Here is a 27,751-nt window from a genome sequence, read left to right on the forward strand (position 1 = left end):
TTTCAATTTCATTACTTGTGATTGGTCTGTTCATATTTTCTATTTCTTCCTGGTTCAGTCTTGGGAGGTTATACCTTTCTAAGAATTTGTCCATTTCTTCCAGGTTGTCCATTTTATTGGCACAGAGTTGCTTGTAGTAGTCTCTTAGGATGCTTTGTATTTCTGCGGTGTCTGTTGTAACTTCTCCTTTTTCATTTCTAATTTTATTGATTTGAGTCCTCTCCCTCTTTTTCTTGATGAGTCTGGCTAATGGTTTATCCATTTTGTTTATCTTCTCAAAGAACCAGCTTTTAGTTTTATTGATCTTTGCTATTGTTTTCTTTGTTTCTATTTCATTTATTTCTGCTCTGATCTTTATTTCTTTCCTTCTGCTAACTTTGGGTTTTGTTTGTTCTTCTTTCTCTAGTTCCTTTAGGTGTAAGGTTAGATTGTTTACTTGAGATTTTTCTTGTTTCTTGGGGTAGTCTTGTATAGCTATAAGCTTCCCTCTCAGAACTGCTTTTGCTTCATCCCATAGGTTTTGGATCGTCGTGTTTTCATTGCCATTTGTCTCTAGGTATTTTTTGATTTCCTCTTTGATTTCTTCAGTGATCTCTTGGTTATTTAGTAACATATTGTTTAGCCTCCATGTGTTTGTGCTTTTTACATTTTTTTCCCTGTAATTCATTTCTAATCTTATAGTGTTGTAGTCAGAAAAGATGCTTGATATGATTTCAATTTTCTTAAATTTACTGATGCTTGATTTGTGACGCAAGATGTGATCTATCCTGAAGAATGTTCCGTGCACACTTGAGAAGAAAGTGTAACCTACTGTTTTTGCATGAAATGTCCTATAAATATCAATTAAGTCTATCTGGTCTATTGTGTCATTTAAAGCTTCTGTTTCCTTATTTATTTTCATTTTGGATGATCTGTCCATTGGTGTAAGTGAGGTGTTAAAGTCCCCCACTATTTGTGTGTTGCTGTTGATTTCCTCTTTTCTAGCTGTTAGCAGTTGCCTTATGTATTGAGGTGCTCCTATGTTGGGTGCATATATATTTATAATTTTGTTATATCTTCTTCTTGGATTGATCCCTTGATCATTATGTAGTGTCCTTCCTTGTCTCTTGTAACATTCTTTATTTTAAAGTCTATTTTATCTGATATGAGTATTGCTACTCCAGCTTTCTTTTGATTTCCATTTGCATGGAGTACCTTTTTCCATCCCCTCACTTTCAGTCTGTATGTTTCCCTAGGTCTGAAGTGGGTCTCTTGTAGACAGCACATATATGGGTCTTGTTTTTGTATCCATTCAGCAAGGCTGTGTCTTTTGGTTGGAGCATTTAACCCATTCACGTTTAAGGTAATTATCGATATGTATGTTCCTATGACCATTGGGGTTTGCCTTTGTAGGTCCTTTTCTTCTCTTGTTTCCCACTTAGAGAAATTCCTTTAGCATTTGTTGTAGAGCTGGTTTGGTGGTGCTGAATTCTCTTAGCTTTTGCTTGTCTGTAAAGCTTTTGATTTCTCCATCGAGTCTGAATGAGATCCTTGCTGGGTAGAGTAATCTTGGTTGTAGGTTCTTCCCTTCCATCACTTTAAGTATATCATGCCACTCCCTTCTGGCTTGTAGAGTTTCTGCTGAGAAATCAGCTGTTAACCTTATGGGAGTTCCCTTGTATGTTATTTGTCGTTTTTCCCTTGCTGTTTTCAATAATTTTTCTTTGTCTTTAATTTTTGCCAATTTGATTACTATGTGTCTCAGCGTGTTTCTCCTTAGGTTTATCCTGTATGGGATTCGCTACGCTTCCTGGACTTGGGTGGCTATTTCCTTTCCCATGTTAGGGAAGTTTTCAACTACAATCTCTTCAAATATTTTCTCGGGTCCTTTCTCTCTCTCTTCTCCTTCTGGGACCCCTATAATGCGAATGTTGTTGCGTTTAATGTTATCCCAGAGGTCTCTTAGGCTGTCTTCATTCTTTTTCATCCTTTTTTCTTTATTCTGTTCCGCAGCAGTGAATTCCACCATTATGTCTTCCAGGTCACTTATCTGTTCTTCTGCCTCAGTTATTCTGCTATTGATTCCTTCTAGTGTAGTTTTCATTTCAGTTATTGTATTTTTCATCTCTGTTTATTTGTTCTTTAATTCTTCTAGGTCTTTGTTAAACACTTCTTTCATTTTCTCGATCTTTGCCTCCATTCCTTTTCCGAGGTCCTGGATCATCTTCACTATCATTATTCTGAGTTCTTTTTCTGGACGGTTGCCTATCTCCACTTCATTTAGTTGTTTTTCTGGGGTTTTACCTTGTTCCTTCATCTGGTACATAGCCCTCTGCCTTTTCAACTTGTCTATCTGTCTATGAATGTGGTTTTTGTTCCACAGGCTGCAGGATTGTAGTTCTTCTTGCTTCTGCTGTCTGCCCTCTGGTGGATGAGGCTATCTCAGTTACAGCATTTTTATCAACTGATCAATATTGAATCTTTTTTATGTGTTTCTATTTAAAGACACTTTCTTTAACAAATGCTGTTCACTCATTAACACTGAACTCAGAGTCAATAGCACTATAACTCATGCATGAATGAAGCTTACCTAACGTGTATTTTCTCCACATGGCACAATACAGCTTTCTCAAGCTTATGAACACTAGGCAGCACTTCAGTACTATGCTTGGGGGCCATTTTAAAGGAAGAATTCACAAGCAAAAATCATAAAATGTGAAAACTATGGCACTAAATAGACCTCAAAAAGGACAACTGTTTACAGTATGAGAGCTGAAACAGGAAGGCAAAGTATTGCTTTGTTAAACTTTTGGGAATGCAAATGACCATGAAAGCACTTTCAGTATTGATTTTGGGAGTACAAATAAATTTTTGCAAGTAAGTGGATTCATAAATACAGAATACATGAATAAGCAAGGTCAACTATAATTCACTTTAAAACATTTTTTAAAGACTATTTTTTAAATAGCAGTTTCAGGTTCACAGCAAATTTAAGAGGAAGGTACAGAGATTAAAAACACTTTTAACTAATGAAGAAATAATATACATATATTTTTAAATATACACATAGTAAGTGAATGAAATATTCTGGTTACAGAGAACTGTTAGTTTCTACATATATCTGAATTATCTATTTCTACAAGATAATGATGAGAACAAGTTTAAGATGGAAGAGAAGTGTGTATTTCAACTTTACTGAAATCCTAGGTATTTAAAATTCCTGGGACCTCCCTGGTGGTCCAGTGGTTAAAACTCCACGCTCCCAATGCAGGGGGCCCGGGTTCGATCCCTGGTCAGGGAACTACATCCCACATGCCACAACTAAGAGCCCACATGCCGCAACTAAAGATGCCACACACGGCAACGAAGATCCCACATGCCACAACTAAGACCCGGAGCAGCCAAATAAATAAATAAATAAATAATAAAATTCCTTAGCCAAGAGCTTCCACACTTTCTTACCTGATACTAGTCGTTTCTGTGTATTGGACAGCCATGAGCTGAGAATTTGAGCCCTGTTCCAGAGCACCCTGAAAGAAAAAAAATGGTTAGATGTCACATAATGAAATTATATGAAAAGCTTCCTATATTGACTCATTCTACATTTACTAAACTTCATTAAAGCATCCATAAACTTTTTTTGGTTTTTTTTTTTGGCTGCTTTGGGTCTTCGTTGCTGCACGCAGGCTTTCTCTAGTTGCAGCGAGCAGGGGCTACTCTTCGTTGCGGTGCATGGGCTTCTCATTGCGGTGGCTTCTCTTGTTGCGGAGCACAGGCTCTAGGCACACGGGCTTCAGTAGTTACGGTGCACAAGCTCACTAGTTGTGGTGCACGGGCTCAGTTGCTCCACGGCATGTGGGACCTTCCCAGAGCAGGGATCAAACCCGTGTCCCCTGCATTGGCAGGCAGATTCTTAACCACTGTGCCACCAGGGAAGTCCCCATAAAGTTTTTTTCATGAATATACTGACATATTAAGTTCACATAACTAAACACCAATATAGAAATTAGAACTCCTTTGGTCACATTCTGGGCTGAGAGATGTGTCTTACAGACAGTAAGACATTTAAGGCACTTCCCACAAAGATTAAAGAAATAGCTCAAAAACTTAGTCCAAGTATCACAAGTTTTATGACCAAGTCATACAAGTTATTACTGAACATATAACAACTTACATTTGTCTAAAATAATTATTTTCCCAATGAAAATTTCCTGAAGTATGAAAGGTCCATAATGAAACTAGATCCTATTGTTTACTGAGTTAAACACAAAGATCTTCATGCTTAAATACACCTGTGGACTAATCCATCATTAAAGAGATCTCATCAATGATTCTTGGCCAGAGAACAGTCCAATCTGGAACCATTAGTGGTCCACACAGACGACACTGGAAACCTGTCTTCCACATAGCACCTGCTTTGCACTATGCCTTCTTATATACCCCAGTAGCTTTGTAAGCTGATCTTCAAAAGTTTTATAAGAGTATCAGAGTTCAAGAGCACATTACCAATTATTATGTTAGGAAGTGACCTTACTATTACCCTGTCAAACAGTGACTTGAATAACTGTTTAATCATAAGATTACTAGCATTTGTTCATAACTATATCCATCCATCCTTCCTTCAGCAATCAAACTTTCATAGAGTGCCTACTACATGTACTGGTGCTACAAAATTTAACATTTGACTTTCGCCCTCTAGAAGCTTGCGGTTTAACTGGGAAGACAGATATGTGGAAATGATATAATGTGATGCTAAAATAGAAGAATATAAAAAGGGTTAAGGGAAGAGAAGAGGGAACAATTTTGTTTGGTGGTAGATGGAACCAATATGCAGGGATGAATAGAGGGCTTCCAATTTCTGGCTCTGTAACAAGTCAAGGGTCTAATTTTATTAAAATCTAATGTCGGTCTTACATATAGTAAGTTTAAAAATGTGTTAAACAAAAATAAAAAGAGCACAGATAAAATGAAAAGAAAAACAAATACATTTAAATAATAAAATACTGTATTTATTGATATGCTTATCAAGTAAGTAGTAAATCAAGCCAAAATTAAACTACAGCTAGTGGATAAATATAAAATTTAAAATAAACAGATTAAATAGCTGGTGAATTTTAAATGATTTTGCTACTCTGGCACACATGAAATTAGCAGAGAAGTCTGAAAGAAGCCAGACTTCTTTCTCTACGCTCAGAAATGAGTGGGTAGGCTTTAAGGAAAGCTGAGTTACAGAGACATCAGGCAAACAGCAACTGAATATGCCATTTACCTATCCACGATTTACACCAATAAACAAAGGGACTTCTGAAAACTTGGCCATGAACTTCAGCATTTTTAGCTATGTGGATTTAGCAAAAGGTCACAATCAGCAAAAAAAAAGTGAGACAGACATTTACATAGAAATGAGAAAGATGTTAAAATCTCCAATTATGTTGCAGTTTTATCTGTTTTTCCCTTTAGTTCTGTCACTTTTTTGCATTATGTTTTTGAAACTTTGTTACTTGGAGCCTATACATTTAGAATTGTTATGACTTCTTAATTTGTCAAAATATAAGGCAAAAAACTCATTTAGGCCAATAATTTTAATCTAATTTTTCTTAAAGCCCATTTTACCAGCTGTGTGGAATTCTCTACTGGCAATTATCTCTTCCTGCCCCCTTTTTGCTCTTCCCCTGTATAACAAGGGATGAAAGCCTGAAAACTATATTACCCAAACTTTTTTGCTACCAGGGTCTAGACATAATTTAGGTTCTACAAATAATATATACTTGTACCAGATTTGGAAAGCAGAAGGGAAACAGAGTCCATTTTTCCTCCAGCCATGGAGGCAGCTAACGTGTAGGCTTTGGCAGACTGGACACTGTATTCCAACGTCAGTAAACAGCTTTGGGACTCTGAGGTAACTGTGACATTAGTAATGAAGTACTAACAACCAATAAAGATGCCATAATAGGTGAACAAAAAGTGCCGGAGAGGCCCAGAGAAACACATACTGGATAATCATGGAATCCCAAATGTCAGAGCTTAAGCTCATTTAGACTAACCCTCATTATTTTAAGTTGAAAACAGTCCCTTAATGGTTAAAAGTCCATGTTTCTCAACATACTTTTAATGTACTTAGGAACCTATCATGTGCTGCTTCCACTTAGTCTCCAAATAATCAAATAGCTAAGGAATTTCCATTAGTAGATAAACAGGTAAACCTGGTGAAAGATATCCCATCCCAAAATAAAACCTCTTCCTTGATTCTTACAGCTACTCCATTTCTCTGTTTCCATTAATGGGGATCATCCTGAAACAATTTTCTCTATTTCCTCATTTTATTTTTACTTCCTGAACCCACATCACTCAGACTTTTGTCATCACCACTCCAATGAGATGACCTTCATCAAAGTCACTAACAAGTTCTAATAATCAAATCCAACGGTAATTTCCCAGTCCTCATCTTAATCAACATCTCTTAACCTTTGTAACAGTAAATCACATCCTCTTCCTTAAAAACTTTCTTTGCTTGGGTTTTTGGATACAACTATCCTACATTTTTTCCTATTCTACTGGCCAGCCACTCCTCTTCCTTCTCAAGTGCTGATTTTTCCTTGTCTTTCAGCCTCTAATGTTGAAGTTGTTCCAGGGTTCAGTTCCTTACCTCTTTTCTCTTCTTTTTACCTTCTCTCTAGGTGATATCATCCCAAATTAAACTACCAGTCTTAACCTCTCCCCTATACTCCAGACCTGGATATCTGAGTGCCCACCTGACTTCTCCACTTGAATTTCTAGTAGCCATCTCAAACTTAATATATCTAAAACTCTTTTTTCTTGCCTCCAACTCCTCCCCTACTCTCAGTCTCAGTAAATGGCATCATCATTCATCCAGTAGCTATAGCATAGGAATTATCACTGTTTCCTTTTTATTTTACAACAGCAATTTCTATCATCTATACTTTCAAAATATATTTGGCATTCAAGTACTTTCCTCCACCTTCAAATCTACCGCTCTAGTAAGGGCCGCAATAATCTCTCACCTAGACTACTGAAATGGCTTAACTGGTCTCCCCTACATCCACTCACGTTCCCTGCTGTGGTCTACTCTGGGTAGCAGTTAGAGCAATCTTTTAAAAATATAAATCAGATCAAGTCACAGCCTTGCTCAAACCTCTCAATGCTGTCCTCTCACACCTAGGATGAAAACCAAAGTTCTCACCATTGCATATGAGATTTGATATGATTTAGCCTCCTCTGTCTTTCTGACATCATCTTTGGCTACTCTCCCCTTAGTCACTGTAATCCAGCCTTATTCAACTTCTTGATGTTCCTCAAATATGCAAACTGTTTCCTCCTGAGGGTCTCTATACTTTCTATTCCCTTGGTCTAGAAGCTGTTTCTCCAGATTTTCTCCTAGACCTTCACATTTTCTCCTTCATTTTCTGCCTATGGCAAAAGCTATGTTCTCACCAAACCCCTTCTTCATCCCAAGCACATAGGAAGACTACATTTGCCTAACCTTCTGCAAGGGAGGCTGGGAAAAGTGACAGAGTTTTAGTCAACTGAACATTGACTAAAGTCCAGGCCTGATCCCTAAAGCATGCTGCATAATCTTCCAAACTTTCTTCCCCAACACCCAAAGCTAAAAGCAAAGGATTTCAAGTTGCTGGGCTACAATGTGGAAGAACCTGGATTCCTCAGTCACTGCTTGGAGGAAAGCCGTTCTAGATAGCTACCTCAAACTCTGGGTGAGAAACAAATTTTTATTCCATTAAACTACTGAGATTTTGAGGCTAAATGTTATAACAGCTGGGAATAATTACCCTGACAATAACTTACTCATGTGGAATCTCTTTAGAGAAGGATTCTCTAACCACCCAATCTAAAATAGCCACTCACCTCTCAATTCGAACTCTAACTTCCAACCCTGCTTTTTCTTTAGAGAACTTCTAATTTTTAGTATATTTATTTATTTACTTGTTTATTTATTTTTTAATTTAATTTTTTCCCTCATGATGAGAACTTTAAAGATCTACTCTCTTAGCAACTTCCAAATATACACTACAGTATTATTAACTATGGTTATCATGCAGTAAACTACATCCTCATGACTTCTTTATTTCATAACTGGAAGTCTGTACCCTCCACCCACCACCTCTGGCACCCACAATCTGTTCTCTGTATCCATGAGTTTGTTGTTTTTTTTTAAGATTCCACATGTAAATGAGATCATATGGTATTTGTCTTTTTTTGTATGACTTATTTCACTTTACTTGTTTATTGTTTATCTTTCCCATTAGAATGTAAGTTCCACGAAGGCAGGGATTTTATCATACCCTCTACTGTATTCCCAGGGTCTAGAACAGTGCCTGGTTCATTATTACTACCACAGGTAACATTTGCTGGGAGCTTGCAATGTGTCAGTCTAAGTGCTTCAGAAGTAGTAATAAATAGTTGAATGACAGAAAGACTATAAATGGTGCTTTGTGGTAAACAACATTAAGATAGAAGCCCAATTTAATAGGTTCTAAATAAGAGCTGTCATTAACCTGTAGTGCTACAAGTCTAAGTACAAAAATGCCCTCCATGGAGATGTGCCTTCACTTCCAAGCTGTCCTACATTTGAAAAGCTCTAAGAACAGGGGAGATAAACAGTATCATTTATTATATTATTTGTGCCCAAAACATGTCATACAGATGTCCATGCATAAAACCCCCTGGCTTGAAAGCAAATTTGAGGGAGAGAGCAGGAAACAGCACTGTGCCTGAGAAGGAAATACTAGTGCTGTAAAACCTAAATGAGTGCTGTGAAACCTGGGAGGAGGGCTTCAATGGCAGTGACACCTGCTTCAGTAGCAGCAGGAGGTAATGGGAAGTGGCTAAAGTTCAAGCTTCCCAAATGTTCCAAGGAAGAGAGCAAACCATCTGCAGGAAGCCTTCTAACAAATATGCCAACTACTGTTCAAAGACAAGCAGAAACAAACCTGAAGAATACGGGTTTTTTGTTGATTATTCGTCGTTCTTCTCGACTTCGTCCTTTCCACTTCGTGTCTATGAACCCACCCTCGAAGTTCATGATTTAACCTATAAAATAGCTTAATTAGTTAAACATATTTCATAGAAACAGATGTCTCACCTTTGGTTGGAAATGAATTTAATCATATTCTGAGGTTCCAAAGAGCATTCCAAGTGCCTAATGGTTCAATATTCTTTTTTGATTTGAGAAAGCTAAGACACTTAATGTTAAGTTGTTTTTAATGACATGCATTTTTATACGGTAGCCTCCTCAATCATGAGTTCAAATTCAAAGAAAATTAGAGCTAAATACCTGGCAAACATCAATATTGGATGCAAAGGTTTTTCCACAAAAAAGTATTTCCTGTTTCTGCTCCTGGACTATGTACACACAAATACTGGAGACACTGGAGAGCATAAAACAAGTCACAGGACTCCTAACAACAAATGGATTCATTAAAGCCTTTGAAAATCATGCTTTTTTTGGGAGTAGAAAAAGAATGAATCAACTGCTCAGGAGGAGAAATTTCAAGGTACTATAATCCAAATTTTCCAACACTGGAAATTTCAAAAAAAAAAAAAAAGGCCAGTTCAAATATAACTTCCCTTTATTTTGCTTACTCTTTAGAGCAGTTGTGAAGATGTCAGACTATACTTACTTAACTATAGTTGATTACTACGTATCACAAAAAAACTGAAACAGTTTTTGAGGTTCAAAGATAGGATCCAAAATCACAGGAAAAAATTCAAGGGAAAAGTAGATAAAGAAAAGTACACTAATGTGAAAGTGACTCCAGAATCACATATCTTCAAATTATTATCTTCCTAATTTAAAGAAAAAGGTACTTTCCACTACGAATGTTACCACTGCAAGTCTAACACTTACCCTGAATTTTTATATTAATATCATTCTTCAGTTTTCAAATAAGACATATTTAAGTATACAACCCCAATACCATCACATGAAATAGACCCATCACCATCTCTATCAGGTTGCTGGGGAAACTGGACAACAATTGATATGCCTATGGTTATTCAATAAATAATTCAGAGTTTTCTCAACCACTTGGTTAATCTGAACAAATACTTTTCTAGGTTCCAAAGCTAAACACAGGAACCCACTCAGATATATCTGCAACAACTGACAACACTCACCTGAGAGATTCTGTTGTGTTAATCAGGGGCTGACAGGGAGGTGGAGGAATATAGAGTAGTGGTTCTTCAGTTAGCACCATCAGGGCTTTGTCATTTGAAACAGAATGATCATATCTGAAACACAGATTTACAAAATGTGTTGCCTTCTGTCTTAAATTCCTAAGAAGAAGATTGCTATAGGAAAGTCATTGCTAGTATTAAGTTTTCATGGAAATAAAAATATTGTATAAACAACAAAGTCCTACTGTATAGCACAGAGAACTAGAGTCAATATCCTATGATAAACCATAATGGAAAAGAATATGAAAAAGAATGTGTGTGTGTGTGTGTGTGTGTGTGTGTGTGTGTGTGTGTGTGTGTATGTGTGTATACATATAAAACGGAATCACTCTGCTGTACGGCAGAAATTAACACAACGTTGTAAATCAACTATACTTCAACAAAAAAAATTTTTTTAATATTGTAAATAGAACATACTGCAAGAAAGAAGTGAATGTAATTTAAAAAGCAGGGACGTATAGACCACAGAGCACAAATTTCATTTTCCAATTTTCTACAGAGATTATCATGGTAGTTCACATTTACTGCTGAATTATTATGTACCCGAAACTAGGGATACAATGATAACACATGGCTCATGTCTTCAATGAGCTCAAGGCATACACAGTGCTGCTGGAACAGAGGTGGTGACAAAGTAAGAGGGGAAACTGGAGGAAAGACCCACTGATTGATAGGAAAGACTTATGACTGATAGGAAAGTATTATGTAACCAGGACTGAAGTTTTGTGGTCATTCTCAACTCTGTGATAACAGAACTGAATAGTCTCCTTAAAACAGTGTGTGTGGTAGGGGAAAGGAAAAGCATAAAATACTTGGCAGGAGAAAAGTATAAGCCTTGAAAAGTTAAATATAAATTTTAGAATCCCTAATAAAACACCAGAGTGACATTAACCAGTTATTCTATTAGCTTCAAAAAATAAACTTTCCTAATCATCACAGTGATCTATATCATGCGAATTCATATCCAGGGTGTGATGTAGGGAGTAAAATCTGAGTTGAAAATTAGAATCTGAACTGAGGGCATTATTGTTATTTATTCCCTTCAGTTGGCTATTTTAACCTTTCTCACTAAGAAATCTTAGCTCTATCTTGAATTTCTTTATATACAATACTCTGGATTTAGAAAACTGGATATATTAAAATCCAAAAAGAAAAACTATAAACACAAAATTGGACATAGCTAGATTTGTACTTTTCATTAATTCAATCAACAAATATTTACTGAATACCAACTGTGTGCCAGGTACTGTGCTAGGTGCTGGAATTCCAATAGGGAACAAGGGAAATGAAGTCTCCATCCTCAAAGACCTTAATGGAGAAGATGGACCAAATACAAGAAAACAAACACATAAAATAAATCCAAACTGTGGTAAGAGCTATGAAAGAAATAAACATATGGTTGAAATAGAAAACCAACAACAATGTCTACTTTAAATAAAATGGTCTGAAAAGGAGATGGTATTTAAGACAAGGCATAAAGGATGAGAGGAAGCCAGCCCTATAGAAACTGGGGTAAGAGCGTTCTAGACACAGGCAGGTGGGACAAGGGAGGGTTTAAGGAACTTAAGGAAAACTACTCACCAGCTGAAGAGTTGTGAGCAAGTGAGGGAGGCACAAGATGAGGTTGGAAAGACAGAAACCAGATTATGATAAGGAATACTAAATGTAATAAGAAGCCACAAAAGGGTGTTAAGTAGAGAAGTGATATATTTTAATTTACATTTATGCCTTGCCATTGTTACCAAAAACAGTTTTGATAGAGGCAAAAGGGGAAGCTGGGAGACCAGCTAGAAGAGATCTATAGCAATCTGGGCAAGAGCTGAAGATACTATGGACTAAGGTGGTGGCAATGAAGATGAAGAAGAATGAACCAATTCAAGATAATATTTGGAAGGAACATCAACAGCACTTGTTGAAAGGGAGGAACCAGGGTTTCTGGCTTGAGAAACAGAAATGAAGAAGCCTGCTGTAACCATTTTATCCTGGGTTGTCTGGTGGGCGAGTGGTGAAGCAGTCCTCTCACAGATGAGGGAACATGGTGCTGCTCCCAAGTGCATCGTAGTCTCTGTCTGTACAGTGCCCAAACCACAAGGCTTGATTGATCCAGTTTCACTATTTCCACCTGAGCTGAAAAGGGCCTGCCTCTCTCAGGATCCTTGTGGAGCAGTGTGGCTGACAGGGTCTTGGTGCTCCGGCCAGGTGTCAGGCCTGTGCCTCTCAGGTGGGAGAGCCGAGTTCAGGACATTGGTCCACAAGAGACCTCCCAGCTCCACGTAATATCAAATGGCAAAAGCTTTCCCAGAGATCTCCATCTCAACGCTAAGACCCAGCTCCACTCAACAACCAGCAAGCTCCAGTGCTGGACACCCTATGCCAAACAACTAGCAAGACAGGAACACAACTCCACCCAATAGCAAAGAGGCTGCCTAAAATCATAATAAGATCACAGACACCCCAAAACACACCACCAGACACGGTACTGCCCACCAGAAAGACAAGATCCAGCCTCATCCACCAGAACACAGGCACTAGTCCCCTCCACCAGGAAGCCTACACAACCCACTGAACCAACCTTAGCCACTGGGGGCAGACACCAAAAACAACAGGAACTATGAACCTGCAGGCTGCGAAAAGCAGACCCCAAACACAGTAAGTTAAGCAAAATGAGAAGACAGAGGAACACACAGCAGTTGAAGGAGCAAGGTAAAAACCCACCAGACCAAACAAATGAAAAGGAAATAGGCAGTCTACCTGAAAAAGAATTCAGAGTAATGATAGTAAAGATGAACCAAAATCTTGGAAACAGAATGGAGAAAATACAACAAACGTTTAACAAGGACCTAGAAGAACTAAAGAGCAAACAAACAATGACGAACAACACAATAAATGAAATTAAAAATTCTCTAGAAGGAATCAATAGCAGGATAACTGAGGCAGAAGAACGGATAAGTGACCTGGAAGATAAACTAGTAGAAATAACTACTGCAGAGCAGAATAAAGAAAAAAGAATGAAAAGAATTGAGGACAGTCTCAGAGACCTCTGGGACAACATTAAAGGCACCAACATTCGAATTATAGGGGTCCAAGAAGAAGAAGAGAAAAAGAAAGGGACTGAGAAAATATTTCAAGAGATTATAGTTGAAAACTTCCCTAATATGGGAAAGGAAATAGTTAATCAACTCCAGGAAGTGCACAGAGTCCCATACAGGATAAATCCAAGGAGAAACACACTAAGACACATATTAATCAAACTATCAAAAATTAAATACAAAGAAAAAATATTAGAAGCAGCAGGAAAAAAGAACAAATAACACACAAGGGAATCCCCATAAGGTTAACAGCTGATCTTTCAGCAGAAACTCTGCAAGCCAGAAGGGAGTGGCAAGACATAGTGAAAGTGATGAAAGGGAAAAACCTACAACAAAGACTACTCTACCCAGCAAGGATCTCATTCAGATTCGATGGAGAAATTAAAACCTTTACAGACAAGCAAAAGCTAAGAGAATTCAGTACCACCAAACCAGCTTTACAACAAATGCTAAAGGAACTTCTCTAGACAGGAAACACAAGAGAAGGAAAAGACCTACAATAACAAACCCAAAACAATTAAGAAAATGGTAATAGGAACATACATATCGATGACTACCTTAAATGTAAATGGATTAAATGCTCCCACCAAAAGACACAGACTGGCTGAATGGATACAAAAACAAGACCCATATATATGGTGTCTACAAAGGACCCACTTCAGACCTAGGGACACATACAGACTGAAAGTGAGGGGATGGAAAAAGATATTCCAGGCAAATGGAAATCAAAAGAAAGCTGGAGTAGCAATTCTCATATCAGACAAAATAGACTTTAAAATAAAGACTATTACAAGAGACAAAGAAGAATACTACATAATAATCAAGGGATCAATCCAAGAAGAAGATATAACAATTGTAAATATTTATGCACCCAACATAGGAGCACCTCAATACATAAGGCAATGAGAAAACCATAATTCAAAAAGAGTCATGTACCACAATGTTCACTGAAGCTCTATTTACAATAGCCAGGACATGGAAGCAACCTAAGTGTCCATCGACAGATGAATGGATAAAGAAGATGTGGCACATATATACAATGGAATATTACTCAGCCATAAAAGAAATGAAATTGAGTTATTTGTAGTGAGGTGGATGGATCTAGAGTCTGTCATACAGAGTGAAATAAGTAAGAAAGAGGAAAACAAATACCGTATGATAACACATATATATGGTATCTAAAATTAAAAAAAAAAAAAGGCCATGAAGAACTTAGGGGCAGGATGGGAATAAAGACACAGACCTACTAGAGAATGGACTTGAGGACACGGGGAGTGGGAAGGGTAAGCTGGGACAAAGTGAGAGAGTGGCATGGACATATATACACTACCAAATGTAAAACCGATAGCTAGTGGGAAGCAGCCGCATAGCACAAGGAGATCAGCTCGGTGCTTTGTTACCACCTAGAGGGGTGGGATAGGGAGGGTGGGAGGCAGAGAGACGCAAGAGGGAAGAAATATGGGGATATATGTATATGTATAGCTGATTCACTTTGTTATAAAGCAGAAACTAACACACCACTGTAAAGCAATTATACTCCAATAAAGGTGTTAAAAGAAATAAAAAAGTAAAATAAAAGGATCATACACCATGATCAAGTGGGGTTATCCCAGGAATGCAAGGATTCTTTAATATACGCAGATCAATCAATGTGATAAACCATATTAACACATTGAAGGAGAAAAATCATATGATCATCTCAATAGATGCAGGAAAAGCTTTCAACAAAATACAACACCCATTTATGATAAAAACCCTCCAGAAAGTAGGCACAGAGGGACTTTCCTCAACATAATAAAGGCCATATATGACAAACCCACAGCCAACATCGTTTGCAATGGTGAAAAACTGAAACCATTTCCTCTAAGATCAGGAACAAGACAAGGGTGTCCACTCTCACCACTATTATTCAACATAGTTTTGGAAGTTTTAGCCACAGCAATCACAGAAGAAAAAGAAATAAAAGGAATCCAAATCAGAAAAAAAGAAGTAAAGCTGTCACTCTTTGCAGATGACATGATACTATACATAGAAAATCCTAAAGATGATACCAGAAAACTACTAGAGCTAATCAATGAATTTGGTAAAGTAGCAGGATACAAAATTAAAGCACAGAAATCTCTTGTATTCTTATACACTAATGATGAAAAATCTGAAAGAGAAATTAAGGAAACACTCCCATTTACCATTGCAACAAAAAGAATAAAATACCTAGGAATAAACCTACCTAAGGAGACAAAACACCTGTATGCAGAAAACTATAAGACACTGATGACAGAAATTAAAGATGATACAAAGAGATGGAGAGATATACCATGTTCTTGGATTGGAAGAATCAACATTGTGAAAATGACTCTACTACCCAAAGCAATCTACAGATTCAATGCAATCCCTATCAAACTACCGCTGGCATTTTTCACAGAACTAGAACAAAAAATTTCACAATTTCTATGGAAACACAAAAGACCCCAAAGAGCCAAAGCAATCTTAAGAAAGAAAAATGGAGCTGGAGGAATCAGGTTTCCAGACTTCAGACTATACTACAAAGCTACAGTGATCAAGACAGTATGGTACTGGCACAAAAACAGAAATATAAATCAATGGAACAGGCCAGAAAGCCCAGAGATAAACCCATGCACATATGGTCACCTTATTTTTGATAAAGGAGGCAAGAATATACAATGGAGAAAAGACAGCCTCTTCAATAAGTGGTGCTGGGATAACTGGACAGTTACATGTAAAAGAATGAAATTAGAACACCATACACAAAAATAAACTCAAAATGGATTAAAGACCTAAATGTAAGCCCAGACACTATCAAACTCCTAGAGGAAAACATAGGCAGAACACTCTATGACATAAATCACAGATCCTTTTTGACCCACCTCCTAGAGAAATGGAAATAAAAACAAAAATAAACAAATGGGACCTAATGAAACTTAAAAGCTTTTGCACAGCAAGGAAACCATAAACAAGACAAAAAGACAACCCTCAGAATGGGAGAAAATATTTGCAAATGAAGCAACTAACAAAGGATTAATCTCCAAAACTTACAAGCAGCTCATGCAGCTCAATATGGAAAAAACAAACAACCCAATCCAAAAATGGGCAGAAGACCTAAATAGACATTTCTCCAAAGAAGATATACAGATTGGCAACAAACACATGAAAGGATGCTCAACATCACTAATCATTAAAGAAATGCAAATCAAAACTACAATGAGGTATCACCTCACACCAGTCAGAATGGCCATCATCAAAAAATCTCCAAACAAGAAATGCTGGAGAGGGTGTAGAGAAAAGGGAACCCTCTTGCACTGTTGGTGGGAATGTAAAATATACAGCCACTATGGAGAACAGTATGGAGGTTCCTTAAAAAACTAAAAATAGAACTACCAGACGACCCAGCAATCCCATTACTGGGCATATACCCTGAGAAAACCATAATTCAAAAAGAGTCATGTACCACAATGTTCATTGAAGCTCTATTTACAATAGCCAGGACATGGAAGCAACCTAAGTGTCCATCGACAGATGAATGGGTAAAGAAGATGTGGCATATATATACAGTGGAATATTACTCAGCCATAAAAGGAAATGAAATTGAGTTATTTGTAGTGAGGTGGATGGACCTAGAGACTGTCATACAGAGTGAAGTAAGTCAGAAAGAGAAAAATAAATACCGTATGCTAACACATATATATGGAATCTAAAAAAAAAAAGTGGTCATGAAGAACCTAGGGGCAGGACAGGAATAAAGATGCAGATGTAGAGAATGGACTTGAGGACACGGGGAGGGGGAAGGATAAGCTGGGATGAAGTGAGACAGTGGCATGGACATATATACACTACCAAGTGTAAAACAGATAGCTAGAGGGAAGCAGACACATAGCACAGGGAGATCAGCTTGGTGCTTTGTGACCACCTAGAGGGGTGGGATAGGGAGGGTGGGAGGGAGGGAGACGCAAGAGTGAAGAGATATGGGGATATATGTATATGTATAGCTGATTCACTTTGTTATAAAGCAGAAACTAACACACCATTGTAAAGCAATTATACTCCAATAAAGATGTTTAAAAAAATAGAAAAAAAAAAGAAGCCTATTGTAGAGAAGTGGGTGGAAACAGAATACGGAGAAGGACCTCGAGTTTCACTATGCAGGTGTTAAGTTTGAAATGTTAAAAGAGAATTCAAAGAAACTACTGGATATATGACTCTAGAGACTCAGAAGTCTGGACGGGAAACATAAATTCAAGAGTCATCAGGATATATAGAAATGGATTGTATGCTAAATTATGGCAGAAAGAAAACAAAAAAAGTTCACAGTTCCAAGCCTTAAGTTTTGGATAGCGGAGGAGCCTGCAAAGATGAAGCAGAGCCCATGAAAAAAGAGGAAACTAAAAATGTAGCAATACAAAAGGAGAATGCTTCAAGGAGGAGTGACCTACACAGCCAAGTGCTGAGGAAAGATCAAGTAAGATGAAAACAAGTTTTCACTGAATTTGACAGTGAATTCACTGGCCCCCTTGATAAAAATAATTTTTGCAGAGTGGAAAACTAACTTCAGGATAAAAGTCAGAGACTTCTCTGTATGCCACATACAAGGGGAAAAAAGCAACAGCTGAGGGTATATAGATGATTCTTCCCTGCAGGTTGCACCAGAAACATTCTTGATGTCCTTTCTTCTGCCTGTTAGGGTTAAGTTATTTGAAATAAAACAGAGATGGTGGTACACAAGTAACGACTGCACACACAAACGGAAATCAGCATAAACTAGCTGTTGAGGGAGAAGAAAAAAAACTCTGCCTTGCACTTGGTAAATTCTGAATGCTTATAAGAAAAGGCTGTTTGCCACACTAAAAAAAAAAAAACTGCCAAGAACAAAGATCTGTCACATACTTGTTATTTTAAAAATCAGGCCTAAAATACAAATGCTTAAGTCCATCAGAAAAGTCTAAAACTACTATTGAAAATGTAATTCTGATTTATAATTTTATTTCCTTGTGATAAACTCTAGTAATGATTTCTGCACATCTGTGCCGACTGGCTTTGTTCTATCAGCCAAAAATATTCTTTGGAAAGAAAAAAAAATCTGATAGGAAAAATATCAGGAAAGGGACTGGGTGGAGTTGAAGGGGAAAGAAAAGGGAGAACCTAAGCCAACATGCAATCTGGAGGCAATTAGATCCACATTAGGCCTGAGATGGTCAGGGTTCTAGGCTGCCTGCAAACCATTCCATACCAACAGAAAACATTTCAACAAATAAATCACTAAAGTGAAGGACAGTATTAAGGAGCTAGAGTGAATGAGAATTCCTGGACTACAGGTTCTGGCTGACGCCTTATGTGTAGGGTGACTATCCTTTTCCCTTTATCTAAGACAGTCCTGATTTATGCCTGACGTCCTGACATAAATATTACTAGCTCCACCTTTCATTCTTAGAAGTGCCTCAGTTTGGTTGACAAACTATATGGTCATATTATTTATATACCACACATTTCTAAGACTGAAAAAATATATGCAGTTAATTATTAAATAAAAGGCAAATGCAATATTATAAATTACAACATCAACAATCTACTCCTTTTTTATTTGAACCAGTTCTCGTAACTCTCCTAAAAAATGTGACATAACATAAAATAAGCTGCATTAAAAAAATAAATACAAATGTCATGGCTGAGTATAAATAAACCACCTAAAATTCAGTTTAAAACAAATTCATACTTGGTGCTTTCAAATGTTTCACAAACATGTTTTTGGTATGTTATTCAGTATTTATAATAATAAAAGAAAGAACATCAAATAATGGACCAACACCTAAATCTCCCAAGTGCCTCAATAATAACCTTAGATATTTCAAGAGACTTACACGTAACCTTTACAAGAATCGATAATCACATCCATTTTTTACTAAGACCAGTAATCCAGATTATGCACAGGCAGTGGTGACTCTGGGGTCAGGGACAGAGGGATGGCTTGCATTTCATGCACTGCTTTGAAAGCTGATAAATTACAGCCTAAAAGTCATCCAGACCTCTAGTTTGAACTAGCACAATCAGTGTACTGTGCTTTCCGGGAACCACCATATTACCTTACTCTAACATGGACATATAGTAAGTGAAGGCTTCTATTTATTGTAGTTAGTGCAAAATAAGTAATATACTTGTCAAGATTACCTGAACGGTAATTTCTGGTGTCTAATCTCATTCCATTTTTAGCAACAAGCTATACAACCTAAGCAGCACACTCTCAACTCTCACACATCCAAAGACTATCTATTAAAAATGTAACCTTTGCTGGATCTCATGTAGACAACAACAGAACTCAAAATTACAGGACATGTAGGGCAAACTTGGAAAAATTATTTAGTAAGTTAAAAATTCTATTAAACTCTAGCAATATTCAGGGACACTCTTATATGATCACTAAGATCAGTATTTCAGAAGTATGGCTAATTTGGGCACGTAAAAAAAAAAAGGCAGGAAATGTTAGGTTTTCCAACATCATGGCATCTATCACATTCTATGTTGCATTACAGTCACTACCATATAATTCTTTGGATCCTCTGCCACATTTAGCATAGTACTTTGCACACTGCAGCTTCCTAAAAAACAAAAAATGAATACTAGCATTTTTTCCAGGAAGACTAAATGAAGACAAGCCTGAAGGACTATGGTAATAATCTCATTAAATGGTATGGGTGTAACAAAGTAAAAATCAGGAGAATGATTCCCCTATGCCTTTGGCCTGTAAAACCTTAGTTAAGAGTAAACAAATCTTTAATGATTTTCAAGCATTATTCTGTGCCACAGTTGCCACACTATGACCTCCCTTTGCCTTGTTAGTCAAGGACCTAGCTCCATTTGGCTCTAATAACAATTACAAATAACACAGGGAAATGTTTATCAAATAGTATACAGGTCTGAAAAGGTCCACTATAACCTTCTTCTAGTTGACGTAACATAGAAATTGTATTTTCATAGAGTTAAGTCTTTTACTATTGACAAGCTATATGGAAATTTACCAAGACAGAATTAAATTATAACAAGGGAAGGAGATTCAACAAAAATCACAATAAACAAGTATAAATGATTTTATCTAATGACTACAAATAGGTTCAACCATATCATTCCACCAAATCATATCTATCACAGATGATATAGTAACAAATATTAAATACATTATATGTATAAACATATGATAGATAAAATAACTATATTAAAGACATTATATACAATATAATATGTAATATTGTATGCGTTTCAATCTGTATATTAGTGCACACAAACTGAGATTTTTAAGGTCACATCTCTATAAGAATTCTGAAACTGGGACAGCTTTTAAAAAGTATACTTATTCTTAGAACTGATCTTAAGAGTAAAATTAATGAATGTCCTTGTAACTTGTTTGCTCTACTAGTTAAAATTGTGTATAAACAATTTAGATGTAAATCTAACCTGTAGCTGTTTTTCTGGATGATACCATCTGATGTGTCTTGCTCCTCTTTAGCAGAAAATTCTAGAAGATGCCTCCTTTGATTTGTAGGGTTCACACCAGGATTCATTCTCCTGGAATCTCGTTCCAACATACTGAAAAGTTTAAAATGTTAAGAAATAATTGAAGTAAAAATATGTCATACATATGCATACGACATGTAGCTCTGAAGCAAATCAAAATTCCTTTTGTAGCTCTATACACACAGCAAGAATACTAGGCATAGAAGCAAGTCAAAACAGCTTACTGCTATGGTCAAACCCCTAGCTTGGCATCCTGTACATATATGAAAAATAATTTTGAAAATAATTTTTATAAGTATAGAAATACCTTATTTATAACCTGTTTAGACAAAGTCAGTATTCTATATGCTTTAAAAACTATAATTATGTTATGTGCATATATATATATATATATATATATATATATATATATATATATATATATATATATATAAAGTAGAAACAGGTACATAAAAAGAAATAGGTACATATAAACAAATTCTAAACTCAGATAACAACTGGAATAAGAAGTCTTGCTAGATGCTGCAAACTGATTATTTTCAATGAGGAAATACTTCGAGTGAAATGGGAATTTTTCTCTTTATCAACAGCCAAATTCTTTAGATTTTCACAATCCCAGAAGGCAGGCTATCAAATAAAGCTAACAGAAATTTTTTTAAAAGCCTATGAAAATTTCCTATTTACTTCTTTCTCCCCACTCTCCCTAATTCCTTCTTCATGTATTTGGGGCAAACATATGTATATCAATATCAATCAAATAATGCAATAGTTATTTAACACTTTTATTCATTCATTCATTCATTTATGGCTGTGTTGGGTCTTCGTTGTTGTGCGTGGGCTTTCTCTAGTTGCGGTGAGCGGGGGCTGCTCTTCGTTAAGGTGTGCGGGCTTCTCATTGTCATGGCTTCTCTTGTTGCGGAACATGGGCTCTAGGCGCGCAGGCTTCAGTAGTTATGGCACGTGGGCTCACTAGTTGCGGCTTGCGGGCTCTAGAGCACAGGCTCAGTAGTTGTGGCACAGGGGCTTAGTTACTCCATGGCATGTGGGAATCTTTCTGGACCAGGGCTCGAACCTGAGTCCCCTGCATTGGCAGGTGGATTCCTAACCACTGTGCCACCAGGGAAGTCCCAACACTTTTAGCTCATTAATCAAGGGCTTAGAAATTTGGCTCATCAATAAGATATCTTGTGTGTGTGTTTAATTTTACAATGCCACACATATAACTTACACTAGTCATAATCTTCTTGAAATTCAACACAAAGGGAATTTCCCTAGAGAAGCACAAAAGAAGGGATACCAGATTCTATTTAGAGGGATGAAGTAGAGGAGGAAAATAAGGCTGACGAGAGCATCACAGTTAAGGGTCCTGTGATTCTAAGAGAAAAGGAGTTCTTTGAGGTTTAGTAATTTGCCTCCAAATTTGGGGAAAGGGATGTCAGGTGGAAGCAAAAAGCAGGTATACCTCTCTAGACTCTTTTTCTGATATCTTATTATGTTCCCTATTCTCAATTCTTTACGCCCAGAACCACTGCCTTCCAGCGGTTCGCACAGGCATGCTGTGGCACTTTGGCATACTACAAACTCTTCAAAGGTGTACCACCAAATTATGACCACTGTGTAAAATTTAATTTTGCTACAACTGAGGCTACATTTTGTTATAATTGTATTTTTCAGACAGAATGTTTACCTGAGTGGTCACAAACAGTATAAACCCTTCTGCAAACGAGGTAAGAGGCCTAATGGAATGTCCAACTAAACTCAGGAAAACTTAGTTTGGTGATTATTTTAGAAAACATGAGATAAGCAGTAAACAAAACAATTTTGTCAGGAAGCCAAATGAAGAATGTGATGATAACTGCGGAATATATTTTTTCTTTTCGAAACTTATGTTTTTGAAAAGTGTTTACTTTTTAATCCTTTCAAGTGTAATGCTAAAAATTGTACTTAGGAAAGTATGCAGTAAACAAAATCAAAGTTAAGACCTTTCCTGGCAGTTTACAGCATCTCAATTAATTCATCCCCTACTGGCCCACCCCTCAATTGCATTAGTGAAATATCCACATAGTAACATTCCTGTTTGGTGGAAGTACCTCCCTCAACCCCGCCAATCCCTAGGAGAAGCTCTATCACCCTAACTATTTAAGAATTGCATATGCGGCCCACCCACATTTTATTTCCATTGGACAGTGTTGAGCTAAAGCTCCTGGGAAGGAACGGTGTTTGGGAGGGGAGCAAATTCTGGGTGTCCCTCCCTGGGATTCACTTCAATAGGGTCCTCTTTTTTTTTTTTTAACTAGAAATGCTTTAACTAGTACCACCAGTCTTGGTACTAGTTCTGGACTCTGTGGCTATTCAGAACAAGTCTAAGCAAGCCTTCTTCCAATGTCCAAAGACACCTAACGTCCCCCGCCCCTCACTCCAGGCTTTCTTTTTCAAGGTTTTAGTTTCTTCCATATGTTCCTCTTTATAGTACAGTCTTAGGTCCCTTCAGCATATTTGGTCACTCCCCTATCAATATGTTTCTCAGAGATGGGTCCAGAACTGGCCACAACACTTCTGAGGTAGTATGACCATTATAGGATGGAACGGGGTAATTCCTTCCCATGTTCTAAATATTATTCTTCCACCAATATACCTAATATCAGGTAGGCTTTTTTGGCAGTTACATCATACTCTATATTGAGGCTGGTTTAATTAAAACTCCAACTGTTCTCACAAACTGATTTTGGACTATTACCTCCCCTTCCTTTCCTCTCTCACTTCCAATTCTGAAGTTATATAATTGAGCTTTTTGATCCAGCTGAATAATTTACATCAAATTCCTCTTAAAATATCATTCAAGAACTTTTAGAATCCTAATTAGCAAAAGAAATTCTCCTTCTAAGCAAGGAACAACATACCATCAACATCCTCAACTGAGTTGTTATTAAGATATCGAAAAGAACGGAGCAAAGAAATTGAGCCCTGCAGCATGCTCCTAGGGAGCGCCTTCCAAGTTTGTAAAAACATAAGTTAAACCACTTATGAATTAATTGTAATATATCCTAGACCAAAATTCCCTGTCTTGACCACAGAGATATTACAAGACTGTTAAACATTCTTCTAAGATGCAAATACAGTATAACAGCAGCAACCATTTTTTGAGCACCTACTATGTACTAAGGAATGAAAGCTCAAAGAAAGTTGAGGCTCAAAGAGTTTAATCAGTTTGCCCAAGGTCATGCTGTGATATGGTGATTTCTTTAAGAAGAAATATATATTTGGTCACAACATTTTCCTGGCACAGAGCTCCTAAAACCCTTGGAATTTCCCAAGTGATAAGACCCATAAAGGTGCCTTTTGCTATGTCAATGAGGTGACGCTGGAAGGCCCTTAGGTTACCTAAGGATAGAGAGTAGAGAGAACCATACGAATAGAGAGTTGGAACTTTCAGTCCGACCCATCACCCCCCAACTCCAGGGAGGGGAAAGGAGCTAGAGATTGAGCTCAATCACCAATGGCCAATGACTTAATCAATCTGTCTCTGTCAAGAAGCCTCCATAAAAACCCAAAGGGAAGGGATTCAGGGAGCATCTGGGTTGGTGAAGATTCAGGGACAGTGGTGAGCTTGAAGAGGGCATGGAAGTTCCCTGTCCATTCCCCCATACCTTGCCCTATGCAGCTTTTCTATTTGGCCATTCCTGAGTTATATCCCTTTATAATAAACAGGTACTCTAGTAAGCAAAATGTTTCTCTGACTTCTGTGAGCCACTATAGCAAATTAATTGAACCTGAGGTCATGGGAACCTCTGATCTATAGCCCGTTAGCCAGAAGCACAGGTGACAACTTGGATTAGCGATTGATGCCTGAAGGGGGTGTAGGGTAACTCTTGTAGGACTGAGCCCTTAACCTGTGGGATCTGACACTATCTCCACACTGTCTGTGTCAGAATTAAGTTTAACTGTAGGACACCCAGCTAGTGTCTGAGAATTGCTTGGTGGTATGGGAAAAACCTCCCCACACATTGGAACTGGGTGCTCAGAACCCACAGGGAGAACTGTTTGGTGGTGTGGAAAAACATACATTGGAATTGGTGTCAGAAATGTACGTGCTCTGAGTAATTAACAAAGCCAGGATTTGGGTCCAGGATTAGAACATGATCACTGCATTATGTTGACAACATTTCCCAGAATGACTGATTGATTCACTCATTTATTCAACATGTACTAGATACCTATTATGTTCCAGGAATCATATTTGATGCTAAAGACTCAAAGATAAAAATCAAATACAGTGTGTGTGTGTGCGTGTGTGTGTGTGTGTGTGTGTGTATGGCGGGGGGTGGGGGAGAGTGATACAGACAAAAGATAATAGAGGGATTAGCCGCATAATAGGGGTTAATGCCGAATGTTATGGAAGCATATAGCTAGGGCATTTGATCTTTACCAAGAGGATCATGAAGTTATCTTAAATTACAAGCAGTAAATAAACAGGTGGAAAGGAGGATGTGAGTGAGAAGGCATTTCATGTAGATAGACTAGTATATGAAAAAGGACACAGTCATAAGAGAGTATGCTTTGCTCGGGGAATTGCAGGTAAAGCAGGAGAGGGTATGTAAGTGGACATGTGCATGTGCAAGCACAGTGAGAAAGGGATCATCTCAAGAGACAGAAGGAAAAGAAAGGAGACTAACCGTATTGCAAGGCTAGATTATTTATGGATGGCCCTGTCTGCCACATTATCATTAAGTCTAGCAATTTATTCAATAAAATAAACAAAACTGGTATGTTTTGTTCTTGTTTTAGTTGTGGCTCCCAGTTAACATATCCCTTTCTATATCAAAATCTTCCCTATGAATAATATTAAATTCCCTGGTCTAATGGGGAAAATCTACCTTCTTTCTTTTAAAAACTGGTATTACATTTGTCTCCTATTCATCTAGACTACTTGATGATTACCACTGCCAGAGAAACAGCAGATTACTAGAACGGCTCCTCTGCTTTCCTATCTCCTGGCTGGGGATCTTAGAGCCGCTTGCAAGGCTCTCATAGTTAACTGCCAAGTCAAAGTGGCTGCTATGGCTGCTAGGAGTAGCTTCTACACTTTTCCTTTCTTGAACCCTCCTGTCAACTAGCAGTTAACACACTTTGTTAGTTCCTCCGGATCAGAATGCACCTTCCCCTAGCACAGTGATTCTCAAAGTGTGGTACCTGGACCAGCAGCGTTAGCATCACCTGATAACTGGTTAGAAATGCAAACTCTCAGGCCCCATTCCAGACCTACTCACCCAAAAACTCTGGGAGCGGTGCCTAACGATCTGTTTTCACTAGCTGTCCAGGTGATATACGCCAATGTTTGAGAGCCACTGTTTTAAACTAATCTTGTTTCTCATAACATCTTTCCTACCTCAATTCCCTAAAAACTACACGTTGTCCACAATAAATCCAACAGAAGTGGACAGTTTGGGGAAAAAGATGGGGAAGTCAGACGAGAGGGATGTGGAAGGACACAATCAGAAACGATTTATGTGGGCTTCCCTGGTGGCACAGTGGTTAAGAATCTGCCTGTTAATACAGAGGACACAGGTTTGATCCCTGGTCTGAGAAGATCCCACATGCCGCGGAGCAACTAAGCCCGTGTGCCACAACTACCGCGCCTGTGCTCTAGAGCCCGTGAGCCACAACTACTGAAGCCCACGCGCCTCAACTACTGAAGCCCGTGTGCCTAGAGCCCGTGCTCCGCAACAAGAGAAACCACTGCAGTGAGAAGCCCGCGCACCGCAACGAAGAGCAGCCCCCGCTCGCTGCAACTAGAGAAAGCCCGCGTGCAGCAACAAAGACCCAACACAGCCAAAAATAAATAAATTTATTTTTTTTAAAATGATTTATGTGATTTATGGATGATTTACGGAGTAAATTACAAGAGTTCACAATCATTAGTACTTGGAAGTTTTTAAAGAGCTCTTCTACTGATCATCGTTCTTTTGATGATTTTATTACCACTGTGAAAACTGGCATTTCGACTCACAATTTGTGACTGTTACAAGCAAATGCCTTGAGTTTAACTATCAGTTTAGGTTATTCCTTCTGTAATTGGACTGTGCTATAATCACTTAGCAGCTACAATTCCTAGGAATCAGTTTTAATGTTGATTGGTTTGGCTCATAAGTGATCACTATTTTTTCCCACTGCCCAGGTGAGTAATGATTTTCACAGTGTAATGACAATATATGTTTAACCATAGCTACTTTAGTAACTTTTACCCTTTTTTAGCCTGAGGGCTCACTCAGATCTCATTCAATGGACTCCACAAAAAGGATCTTCACAACACTTTTATCATACGAGTCAACAAAGCATTTTAAACAAGGAAGTGGGTCAGAGAAGAGGCAAAAATAAGGATCCAAACAGTCTATAAGTCTCAATTTTATTATCTACCCATTGGGCCAGAATGTATTTTGAAAAGGCAATATATTAAGAAGTTTTAGGAAGAATCTTTTAAAGTTTTTCACTTTTTTGTTTTTGGTTGTTGTTGTCATTTGGTCCCAATTCCTTGTAAATTTTTTTTGAAGTCTTAAAATGAAATTTCTAAAAAAATAAATTAATTAAATAAAGTGAAATGAAATTTCTCTTAAGCTAAACTACAGAGAAGCTGACTGTCCAATTCAGCTCAAAACAACTAGATATGCTTGAACCTATGAAATGACCTATAGAAACTAATTTTAACCATCTAAGTAACTGCAAATTAACATTTCCCTTGTTTTTATTAATATCTGAAAGACATAAAGGAGCTTTATTTTACTGCCAGAATTCAAGACTGTCTTAGTACAATTTGGACAACACAAATATTAAGAAAGGAATTTGACAGTCCTTATAATGGCCAAATGTACAAAAGAGTATGAGAAAATTACTGTTGATATGAACTTTTAGATTCTTGGCATGAGTGTTTTACATCATTCAATGTCCCTTTTTGTTAA

At 37.5% G+C, this 27,751-nt stretch overlaps 1 protein-coding gene across 7 annotated transcripts in view; it reads right to left on the reverse strand.

The window, feature by feature from the left end:
• ATF6 (activating transcription factor 6) overlaps positions 1–27,751 on the reverse strand; it is a 226,613-nt gene that overhangs the window by 133,697 nt on the left and 65,165 nt on the right. For all 7 annotated transcript variants that reach the window (XM_082405507.1, XM_082405509.1, XM_082405506.1 and 4 more), the window contains 4 exons: positions 20,739–20,870; positions 10,132–10,245; positions 8,946–9,045; positions 3,442–3,509 (listed from right to left, as the gene is read on the reverse strand). In XM_082405507.1, coding sequence (XP_082261633.1) covers positions 3,442–3,509; positions 8,946–9,045; positions 10,132–10,245; positions 20,739–20,870 — 414 coding nt within the window. The remainder of the gene's footprint in view (positions 1–3,441; positions 3,510–8,945; positions 9,046–10,131; positions 10,246–20,738; positions 20,871–27,751) is intronic.

Source organism: Balaenoptera borealis (assembly GCF_965194805.1).
Source record: "Balaenoptera borealis genome assembly, chromosome: 1".
Taxonomy (NCBI): domain Eukaryota; kingdom Metazoa; phylum Chordata; class Mammalia; order Artiodactyla; family Balaenopteridae; genus Balaenoptera; species Balaenoptera borealis.